Here is a 12,448-nt window from a genome sequence, read left to right as displayed (position 1 = left end):
GGCAAGTCTGATTAGCATGTCTATCTAGGTCTCTTGTATCTCGGCGATGGTGGTGATCAGAACATTCATGAAGTAGCTGGTGATCAGCGTGATGGTATTGATAATGTTGATGGTAATATAGATGATTATGATGTTGGTTGTGATGACAATGATGAAGTTGGCGATGTTGATGATGATTTTGGCGAGGATGATGAGGATAGCATTCATAATATAGCTGAAGAACATGATGTAGGTGGTGTAGAACATGATGTAGCTGGTGTAGAACATGATGTAGGTGGTGTGGAACATGATGTAGTTGGTGTAGAACATGATGTAGCTGGTGTGGAACATGATGTAGTTGGTGTAGAACATGATGTAGTTGGTGTAGAACATGATGTAGCTGGTGTAGAACATGATGTAGTTGGTGTAGAACATGATGTGGTTGGTGTACATGGTGTGTAGAACATGATGTAGTTGGTGTGGAACATGATGTAGTTGGTGTAGAACATGATGTAGTTGGTGTAGAACATGATGTAGTTGGTGTAGAACATGATGTAGTTGGTGTGGAACATGATGTAGTTGGTGTAGAACATGATGTAGTTGGTGTAGAACATGATGTAGCTGGTGTAGAACATGATGTAGCTGGTGTAGAACATGATGTAGTTGGTGTAGAACGTGATGTAGCTGGTGTTGGTGTAGAACATGATGTAGTTGGTGTAGAACATGATGTAGCTGGTGTGTGTAGCTGAGTGAGAACATGATGTAGTTGGTGTAGAACATGATGTAGCTGGTGTAGAATGGTTGGTGTAGTTGGTGTAGAACATGATGTAGTTGGTGTAGAACATGATGATGAACATGATGTAGTTGGTTGGTGTAGTATTGGAACATGATGTAGTTGGTGTAGAACATGATGTAGTTGGTGTAGAACATGATGTAGTTGGTGTAGAACATGATGTAGTTGTGGTGTGGAACATGATGTAGCTGGTGTGGTGTGTAGAACATGATGTAGTTGGTGTAGAACATGATGTAGCTGGTGTAGAACATGATGTAGTTGGTGTAGAACATGATGTAGAACATGATGGTGTAGAACATGATGTAGTTGGTGTAGAACATGATGTAGCTGGTGTAGAACATGATGTAGCTGGTGTAGAACATGATGTAGCTGGTGTAGAACATGATGTAGTTGGTGTAGAACATGATGTAGTTGGTGTAGAACATGATGTAGCTGGTGTAGAACATGATGTAGTTGGTGTAGAACATGATGTAGTTGGTGTAGAACATGATGTAGTTGGTGTAGAACATGATGTAGCTGGTGTAGAACATGATGTAGTTGGTGTAGAACATGATGTAGCTGGTGTAGAACATGATGTAGTTGGTGTAGAACATGATGTAGCTGGTGTAGACCATGATGTAGTTGGTGGTGATGATGATAATGTAGATGTTTCCACATATTTGTTGGTGTTTATTTTCTGAAATTGATATGCATACCCTTGAGTGCACACCTGTGTGCAGACTTGACCCTGCCCTCTCTGCTGCAGACTGTGTGTGGAACAATAATGATATCCTGATCTCCAAACAACATACTGTATCCATCGGCCCAATCGTGGGATGTATCTCAACCTGTTTGTTTGATAGAGCAGACTTCCTATTGTTTTTGAATCCTTGACAAGATTCCTTGTCTTTAAAAATGAGAAAAAATCACTTTACCTGGCTTGTAGATGTTTGTTCAATAGAGGAATGATGCAGAGTGTGATACACCCATCGTCCTCTGGTTCTACTACTGCCAATTACTGACTGCCTTTCAAACCTGCAAGAAAGGAAAGGACCCTGATTTCTCTTGTTGAATCTGAATGATTACCCGAACATTTAATTGGTCCCTTCTGTATTTACTTGGATGATATCAATGCTTCAGGTACACAAGGTGCTCAAAGTTCTTCATCATTTGCATGTTAAATTTGTTACATTTGCAAAATAGCAGCAGAATTTCAAAAATGGAAAAAATCAAAACAAATTTCCCATGGCTCTGCAGCTTCCAAGAATGATGTAAATTGATTTGATGGGCATGCAGTCTTCACAAGGAAGCAGCTCCAGGATGCACGTAAAAGACAGATTTTTGGCAGCATTACCTCTTCAGTTGCCAGATGGCGCCAAAAGCCACCAAGCGGTAGAAGAGATTTACTGGCATGGCTCTGGGTTCTCACGGCTATACAATGAAAAGTTTCTATGTATAGGTTCTTTGCCAAAATACATGGATGCTACACTGTGGGTTTTTACCAACAGTGGAAGATGAAGGATAAATACATCACCTCTCTCTCTCTTCTCTTAGGCAGCATATCAGCTCACTTTTTATAATAGTTGGCCAAGCGCCAACTTTGTGAGATTGAAGCTTGTTGCTATCAATACTGTAGGAAAATGGATAGCGTTTGTCAGTATATCAGACTTTCTAAGCCATTAATAAAACAGTTATTTTTTCAACCAAATGGCTTGAAATTGTTTTCTATATTGTGATGGCCAGTTGTAATGCGATATGTCCTTCAACACTGATAACGCCACCAGTTGTCAGGGAACTTGCGCTGTGACTGAAAGGGGATGAAATTGAAGTTAGATAAGAATCTTGGTATTGTGTGATGGTGTATATTGCTTTTATCGCATGGTCAGATAGTATTCCATTATCTTCAGGCTATATAGTGTGAATAAAATAGGGATCAGCAGTTATCAAATGATATACTCTGCTCTTGGTTTTGTGTGACACCTAAATCAAATTTTCCGTTACTGAACTGGGTCATAAAAGCTCCAAAACTGACTTTTGTCTAAATTAGGAAAACAGTATTTATCACAGAACTTCAATGTAAGCATGTCACGTCTTTTTGATGTCTATTATTTTAGTATGGTTTTGTTTTTGTTCTAGCCTTTAACACTGTTGTTTTTCACCTCCGTTGATGAATGTGTTTCTCTATTTCAGACGATCAATGGAAATAGCAGAGGACCGAAGTGTTTATCAGACCCTGCTGTCTTCTCCTTCCGATCTATCAGCAGTGGGTTGTCTCCCCTGACGCCAGTGGAAGAACCATCATGTGCATACTGAAGAAGCTACCAGTATCAAGTAAACATTGTAACTATGAGCTTCAGCTATGCCACTGTTCTTCTTTATGGCCAAAGAAGTGACCCCAAGGGGACTGAACTGATTATCTCCCCCTTATCTGCTGACAAAGCTTCTAGATTATGGGGAGGTCCATAGAGGTGCTGAAGAATACCAAAATTGGAGTATTGTGTTCAGAGAAAACTGATGACTTTATGTTGAGGGAGTGAGTCCCATTGGTTGAAGGTGGATTGTATACGGAGGCCCACAGTGCTTAATGGAGATCTACGCATGTATGTACGCACAGACGAAGCCTGATGGCAACTAGGACTTACATCTATACCATTAACTTATACTGTAGGTACAAGCATCTGCCTACTGCATTCATTCAGTTGACCTTGAAGCTGTTGTCTCATTAGGAGTATAGTGCACGTCTTGTTCAGTCAGCCATTTATCATAAGTCAATCAATATTGTGATTTTTTTATCTATTGAAGACTGTTTACATTATAGATTATATATTTAATGCTAGAAGTAGCTACTGTGGAGCAGGTAGATAGATAGCCCAGTGATACCCACACACATGGCCGACTGACAAACTTGCTTGCTTCAACACTCATCACCTTTTCATGCAGGCATATATATATATATTTTGTCATCATTACTGAGGATGTGTACAGGCTATTTTTTTTCGACAGACATTGTTGCTCGATTTTCCCTTTTTTTAAAAAGTTTGCATGCTTGATATTTTGAAGCTGAGGAATGCTTCTTGGTAAGCACCTTGTTTACGCTCACTGGCTAAGTGACACTACCTGTTGTTGGAGGCCAGAAGGGATGTGCCCACTGGTTGCTGTGACATGTCTAGAGGACTATGGCTACAACTGCTGAAGGCAAGATGTGGCTGGCTTGTGATGGAGTAGGAGGGCAGGGCAAAGACATTGGAGTCTGTGACCGTGTTTTAGGAACTGCCAAGGATGTGATCCAGAGGAGGCATGTGCTTATTCGTGAATGGTTCGGACTTTGCCAAGCTGCTCATGGATGTCAGAACAACAAAACCAGATTGTGCAGATGTTATCATTGTTTCATCAAACTTGTATCATCAGTAGAAGGTGAACCCTTATTGAATATTATCGAAAAGTTCCTAACATATGGCTTTGTTTTGCAAGAATAATGTACTGGCAAGCAATACACGTTCCTCCAGTAGATGTCCCATGATGCATCACTCCTTTACCGTACAGCATACTGCAGCAATAGGTCAGCCTGAGCAGCTGCAGCAGTAACAGCATCCTCATCATCACTACAGCAGCAGCTACATGAACAACAGTGTACTTGTGCTCTTCTGTGTACAGAGATGTTCTTCCCGGCAGCTGTTTACCTACCATGTGTCATGTTAGTACATTGAAGATTCAACTGGATTCTTACTTCCACTACACTTTGTTGCTTGGCAGAATGGCAGCTTGCACTACATAAATGGCATGGAAGCTATTGAGGGCTTCATTATGTATAGGACCACAGCTGTTGAGTAAAACATTGTTTAACTACAGTTTTATTACCACATTCAGTGTATAGCCAGAATTGATTCCATTGGTTTGCTGTTGTCATAGCCTCTGGATCAGCTACTTTGTATTTACTGCCATAGAATGTTTGACAGTGATCAACTGGCTATTTATGTTTGATTATATTTTGATTAATTTATAGAAATATAATGAATTCTTTGAATGGTAATTGAATTATCAACCAGTGAAGTTGATTTTAATCTTTTTGTGTGTGTGTGTGTGGGGGGGGGGATGATGGGGTGAACACAGACAAGAGGTGTGATATTAACAAGTATGCATTAAGATGTTCACTATCTTTGTACTAAAACCATTTTTATTACACTCCCCATGGTAAGAAAAGTATTAAAGTATTGTTATTAAAGTCAGGTAATTTAATATTTTTTTCAATATTAACCTTTTATGATCTATGGCCATGTCAAAAATTATTTCAATTTACTGACTTATATTTTAGGATGAACCAGCCTTCCCTTGATTCCCAACTCGACCTCTTGCCATTTAAAACACAATCGTGTATTTGTACTGTTGTAGTATGTAGATTTCCAGTGATCTACTCTTCAGCTGTGGAGTCTATTTTAGGATATATGAATATGCATTTTGGAAAATACTGTTATGATATTTTTATGTATACAAAAATAGACTATGTAATGAATTGTTTTGATGAAAGAATTTACATTTGTTATTGAGATTTTTTGGTAAAGCTTAGGTGGGAGTGGAGGTGTACATGTTGAAATCCTGTTATTATAGGAACATATGCTGCAAATTTGTTTCTCTATTTCCATATTAGCTTTTGTTGAGCATGACAAGCTGTCCAATTTATGGTACATCTAATGTAAATTGTTTATAGGAAATATGCACCTTGTGCGTCACTCCAATGCATATGGTCGTATGCGATCAGACAGAATCAATTTCAAGACAACCTTTAAATAGAACCCATGTTTTTATTGCCAGCAAATCAATTTTATGGTCACGACGCTGACATATTAAACACTCACTGCTTTTATTTGAGTTACATGAAGCATTTTGCAGCATGGCAGACCTGTCCTTGAAAAAAGCCTCAATTTCAGGGGATGTAGATATTTTATATTTGTAAGATCATGAACAACTTGGGCGTCCCTTGTAGGGCAAACCCTGCAGCTGATCTACCTCTACAGATTTGCACTGTCTTACAATGTTTGCACTCCAGGAAATCGTGTTGGTCACTGTTGTATCATTAACACTATGATCAGTCCTCATATTGGCTTGACTAAGACCTTAAGATTGTGCTAATGTATTCATAATAGTATCTATCTTAGAGAAGGACTACCCATGGGCCAATTTGCAGTCTTAGTGAGTTGATTGAAGTCATTCAAATCCCACCTTGTCTGCAGATTCGAATCTTGTTATACATATCAATCTACCTTTTAATTATTGCCTTGAAACCACACAAACACAATGTCTTGGTTTGACACACTGATTGCTGTGACTGGATCAAGACTGGAAATAGGCCCAGGGAAGTGGAGCGCAGTCTCCCTAGTTTGACCTTTGCTTGAAAGAGTTACTCAATATGTGTAATACTATACTGAAAGGTGTAATGATAATGCATGGTGTATTTGAACATTTGATATTTATGGGGAATCTTTGTGTCTCATTCAGTGCATTTAACATGAACTAGTACCATTTTATTCAGGAACTGCTCCTTTAGATAAACAAGCAATTTTACAGAGCATGTGATCAGTGTTACACAACATCAATAAGGTTGTGCTTGCAAAATATTTATTTAATATTTAAAAATAGACATGTTTAAGAAGAGCAGTTTCTGAAAGATTTTGTTTATGTACCAATGTTTTGAATTTATCATGAATAACCTCACATAATTGTTTCTGCAAGAAATGAGCATGTTCGACCTGTCAGTATTTTTGTTATGATAAATCTGACTAATAATCTTTTTCTTGTCTCGATGAAGCATATGGAAGTGCGGCAATGTTTTGTAAAACAGGGAGTGATGCCAGCAAACTTTCCACATGTGCTTTCACAAGCTCAATTTGACTTAGGATCATTTCAGGGCAATTTGTTAGCAAATTTTCTTGAACTGTTTATGGCATTTGGAGGTGCCATGGTTAATTTCTTCAGTCACATGACTGTCACATGTCTAGCAAATGGCGGCGGTAGTCCAGTGTGACAGGTGACACTACTACTACAAGTTCACGAGAGACTGAATTCCCTCAGGTTCCTCACTAAAGCTGTGATAATGTATTCCAAATACAGGTCAAAGGTCTTGAGTGGACCTCTGCATCATGGGTTGTTTTTGGCCATGGTTGAATTGGCCAGCCCAGAAGAATTTTTTTAGAAACAAATACACATAATTGCCATTTCAGAAAAAGATGAATCAGATTACTGCAAGCGCATTTACTTTTATGGCAATTTAATGTTACATAGCTTTCCTGAAGTCCCATCTTGGCTTCTGAATTTACCAAGACGTAATGTCCCACATGGCTTCACAGTCTCTGAATGTCCTCCAGGCTCTTTATCTTGCTGCTGAACAAATGTCTGACCTCATCTTTCTTGATACCTCGGTCCTCAGGTATGTTTGATCTCAGTGTGGCTAGCCACTTACCCCTTCCGGCTGAGGAAGCTGAGGCACGTTCTGCTATATAATTCATGCTTTTAGGGAACTCAAGTAAAAATTCAAGGAGAAATTCTTCTGTGTTTCTGAATTTAGAAACTGGATTGCATCTTGTTAGTTTTCATCTTAGGTAATTAAGTCAGGGTGCATTTTGAACATAGGATCTAGTTTGAAGGAAATGTTGAATTAGTGTTTCCTTGATCAAAATGATGGCAGGGAACCTTTACAGCTGTTGGTCTGACAATGGATAGGTAATTATATTGAAAGAAAACTTGGTCTGGTAAGGTAACCTGGAGGTAGCACACAATCAGTATGTTTTTACGCCATTCAAACTAATTTATTATTGCCCAGTTTTTGTTGCCTGGGGTGAGCAGTTACTCCTTGTATTTTCCGATTTACCAGTTCACTGTGGATCGGTGTTGAGGTGGAAAAAAATTGATAGTCTCAATGCCTGTTTTTTCACTTCCATCACGTAACATTGGCAGCCATTGCTACAATGATTTTTATGAGGGTTATTTTGAAGGTGGTTACTTCCTGGTGAGGACATGTTTTTATTGATTCCTAGCCATGCTGGATTCTTGGTTCGGAGAGTATTGTTAGTCCCATCGTATATAGATTCAACTTACCGATGGTGTTAGAGGGTGTGGTCAGTGGACCAAACAGTTTGCTATAATTGCCCCTGACTACCGGGTACCCATTTATGGTCCTGGCTTAACTATATTGTTTCCCTGTCCCTGTGTATCAACTGCCAGTTTAATTCTGTTGATGCTGTTGTTGACCTGTATCATTATTGGAAATGTTCATGTAAAATGTTTAAACTAGCACTTCCATAGGTTTCAGTCACGGTTCCCCTTGCACAATTCCCCTCATGTTTCTTCCAGTGTAACCTTGTCCAATGTGTAAAAGGACGTAACTTGCCTTATCTGTATACGGGAGTACTTGAGAATTATTTGACAGATTTTTTTATGCATCACTCATCGTACTACCTCTTGGCGTCAACAGAACACCGGTGTTTTGTTGACACTTGATGATGTTATAATGGTTGCCAGGGAACCAATGATAACGTTCCCATGGCAACTAAAACTTTTTTGTGTTGATAAATACTATGAATACAACTGTTCATGGTAGTCCTTGTACGAGTCGATATTTTTGGAGAGAGTCTGTACACTTGGTTTTGTGGACATGTACAACGTTGTGCAATGTCCATGTTCACGTCTTGCACGTGCATTCAGAGAGTGGATCGCGAGAGAGGTTGTGAGTGCTGTTTGGGACGACATGATGTGAGTCCCATTTGAAATGGTTCAAACTAGGTTCTGTCTATTGTATTGGCGGGAAACAGTTAGGTACTGTATAGTGAAGGAGGAGGGCGAGTGCACGGACGCGACTGAAAGAGATGAGATTTTCTTACTGTGAATAAAAGTTTAATCTGTGAATACTTTTTTGTTTTGTGTTGAAGACAGAAATGTCTGCAGGTCTGATCTGTTTATTAGCCAATGACACAAAACAAAACCCTGGAATATACAATACAAATAGGAAATAGGGGGTATAGCATCCATCTTACATGATCTCGACTGACGAGTCAAATTTGGAACTGCCCGCAACATGACTACCATAATGCTTTCTGAAACCTTCAAAGGCCTTTCTGAGGCCTGCAAAGCAGTTGGTTATTTTTTCAATTTTGGTAGATCAGCCTTACCCACAGGCAATGTATACACGGCACAGGGCCACAGGCTGTCTTCTTACCAAAGGCACTGTTTACACAATGCAAAAGTACCATTGTCCGGCCCTCTTTATACCACAGACGTCCGCCCGGAGAGCAGAAGGTCGCGGGTTCGATCCCCGTCCGCGTCATACCAAAAGACGTTAAAATATGGTACTTGTTGGTCCCTGCCTGGCGCTCGGCATTAATGGGGTACAACAAGGAGTGGTCGGCTCGGAGTCAGTATAATGTGTCTGAGTAGGGTATTCATGCTTCACTGCGGCGTGGTATCTCAGTGGGCTAGCACTATAAAACCAGCTTCAGTCTAGGCTAATACAAGCACCCGCACATACACATACACACGCATGAGTGAAATATTCTCAAGCACGACGTTAAACCCAATTTCACCTCACCTCACCTTATACCACAGACACTGTTTACACAAGGCATTTCAGTGGCTGGCGTTCTATATAACCATATTCACTGTATCCGACTTATTCCTATTGGCTATCCCTCCATACACAGCAAGCACTGTACGCTACGCACATTAGGCGGGCTTTCTTTATACCACTGGTACTGTACCGACCGCTTTGTCATTGGCTGGCCTCCTGAAACTGAATCTGAAAATGGTTTATTCTCCAAATACTGAAAGCTTGTGATATCGACATGTTGCTAGATTCAGAATATTCGTGACGATGTTTGTCTCTTGTCAAAATCGACAATGGCCAGCGGCACACCGCGAGTGTAAGTGTTCCTAAAGAGCTACGTCTATGGTGTAACGGGTTGTTCCCCCACTTTATCCAGAACATCGTCGTAGTGTAACCATCAAAGGGACCAAGGAACAATACCTGAAATGATTATATAACATTAGGTTGGGCAAAGCGGAAACTGGTAAAAAATAAAATGAGTTTAACAATACATTTGATAGACTACAGTGTGGCGGGAGAGATAGCTACAAGTTCTGATTAATATCTGAATAAATGTTCGTGGTGTTTGTACATACAAACATGGGTCGGTATAGTATGTCCCTGGTATACTGAAGGCCGGTTAAGAACACTGTATCGTGTTAACAGTGCTTTTTGAAAAACAGACGACAGGCCATCTGTGCATATAGCTCATAAATCACCTATTTGTACTTGCATATAGGCATCATGAATGTATAATATAGGTTGAAATACTAGTAACTTCATTCTAGCGTTTCTGTATTAAATGCCAACAGTCTACTAAATTATTTACTTTTGTAGACTATTTGTCGGATAGGCATTTGTGAGTCAAAAATGAAACATCCAACTTTATGGATGACAACTTCTTGTTTATTTTATAGAGCGACGTTTCGATATAGATTCTTACACCGTTATCAAGCTGAAATAGCTTTCTGTTTCATAACGGTGGTTGCCATCCATAAAGTTGTATGTTTCAATTTTGATGACTGTTGGCATTTAATAAGGAAACGCTCAAATGAAGTCGCTTGTATTTCAACCTATATAAAACATTCATGATGGCTATATGCGAGTACAGATAGGTGAGCCTTCACCACGGACACAGTGCACTGCAGATGGTCTGTCGTCTGTTTCTAAAAACAGTGTTAAAACCATACAGTGTTCTTAACCGGCCTTCAGTATACCAGGGACATACTATACCGACCCATGTTTGTATGTACAACCACCACGAACATTTATTCAGATATTAATCAGAACTTGTAGCTATCTCTCCCGTCACACTGTAGTCTATCAAATGTATTGTTAAAGTTATTTTATTTATTACCAGTTTCCGCTTTGCCCAACCTAATGTTATATAATCATTTCAGGTATTGTTCCTTGGTCCTTTTGATGGTTACACTACGTCGATGTTCTGGATAAAGTGGGGGAACAACCCGTTACACCATAGACGTAGCTCTATAGGAACACTTACACTCGCGGTGTGCCGCTGGCCATTGTCGATTTTGACAAGAGACAAACATCGTCACGAATGTTCTGAATCTAGCAACATGTCGATATCACAAGCTTTCAGTATTTGGAGAATAAACTGATGGCGAGTTATGTTCATTGGCCGTTCCAAGAAGAACACTGGTAGACAATGAGGGCTATTTTCATCCCCATTGTGCTCAAATAGCATATTGTGGTATACCTTGAAAGGACTTCGATTTTATAATTAGGAGGACAGGTTTATCGCCGTTTAGACCAGGTGCCGCTCAGCGCTGAAGGGCTGCTGTTAAACACGACCTATTGTGATCTTGACGTGATGTTATTGGCGACTCGATGTGACCATCCAGTTCGGATAAACATTATAATGGTCTACGATGTAAACCCAACAAAATCTAGTTGACCGGGGCCAACGCTTTGTGTTTGTTTTATCAATAAATTTCAATTAGTGGTATGTACAAAAGCAGTTTGTTGGAAAAGCATGAACATTCAAGTACGCTGGTTAACTCACACCAAAATGATAAATCCAGGTTTTTACAATATTGCAGGGAGTTTTGAATTGTAGTATCTATTTTGCTTGCCATTTAGTCTGATAGACCATCAAATGACTAGCTTACCTACGGTATATGGAGTAAACATTTGTTACACCATATATACGAAGTGATGGGTCTATTCTTAGTAATCTTGCTAAAATGGTTAAATGTGTCATACACCTTATAGATTTACTTGAAATAATCTGTGACGAAATATGTGAAAACACCTCACAGGTTTGAAGAACATACAGTGTATAATTGTTTGATCGGCATTTCTAGAAGTTGGTGAGTAAAAAATGAAACATACAACTTTATGGATGACAACTTCTTGTTTATTGCATAAAGCGACATTTAAATGTCGATTCTTACATCGTTATTGCGAAAAACGTTAGAATATCAAAGTCAGTTATGCTATTGGCGTGCTTCCTTCAGTTACTTTAGATTAATACAGTTAACGTCAACATAAACGTCAACATATAACGTCAACATATAACGTCAACATATAACGTCAACATATAACGTCAACATAAACGTCAACATATAACGTCAACATAAACGTCAACATATAACGTCAACACCAGAGTGTAACCAGCCTCGATCAGCCGCCGGGCGTCAAAGGCAAAATAGCCGTGAAAATTATTTGAATGGAAATCAGTGATGACACCAGTCATTATGTTCTGGGCATGTTGTACTGGTAGCACCCACATCGAACACAATTTGTATAAAAAGTGTTTGTCACCTTACGCCACGTTGTAGGAAACAAACAAGACACAGAAAATATACTGACACAATAGGTTTGAACTCAGTATTCCAAATCAAGACTGACATGTCCACCAGCAACTAAATCTTTCACTATTTCTCTGAAGCTCGAGCTGTTGCTGTGGAAACGTGTGGAAGCATCTTTCCTAATTGCTGGAGCTGAAACCTGAACAAGTAAACGTGATACCCTCTCTTAGTATCAAGTTGATGCACCTGAGTTGAAGAATGTGATTACACACCTGTCCCGTTGCTGCATGCATGCACAGGGGCCACTGCACTCCACAGCCAGATGGTGTGCTCTCAGAGTCGACAGCCATTGAC

The 12,448-nt window shown here is 39.6% G+C and overlaps 1 protein-coding gene across 3 annotated transcripts in view; it reads left to right on the top strand.

Annotated features, from left to right (window-relative positions):
* LOC124279422 overlaps positions 1-8,647 on the top strand; it is a 66,851-nt gene extending 58,204 nt beyond the window's left edge. For all 3 annotated transcript variants that reach the window (XM_046715249.1, XM_046715251.1, XM_046715252.1), the window contains exon 5: positions 2,942-8,647. In XM_046715249.1, the coding sequence (XP_046571205.1) occupies positions 2,942-3,064 (123 nt within the window). In that variant the 3' untranslated portion in view covers positions 3,065-8,647. The remainder of the gene's footprint in view (positions 1-2,941) is intronic.
* The last annotated feature ends 3,801 nt before the right edge of the window (positions 8,648-12,448 follow it).

Source organism: Haliotis rubra, unplaced genomic scaffold (genome assembly GCF_003918875.1).
Source record: "Haliotis rubra isolate DU_JTF1 unplaced genomic scaffold, ASM391887v1 Scf25, whole genome shotgun sequence".
Taxonomy (NCBI): Eukaryota; Metazoa; Mollusca; class Gastropoda; order Lepetellida; family Haliotidae; genus Haliotis; species Haliotis rubra.
Note: the sequence above shows the minus strand (reverse complement) of the source record. Positions and strands in the feature narration are given on the sequence as shown.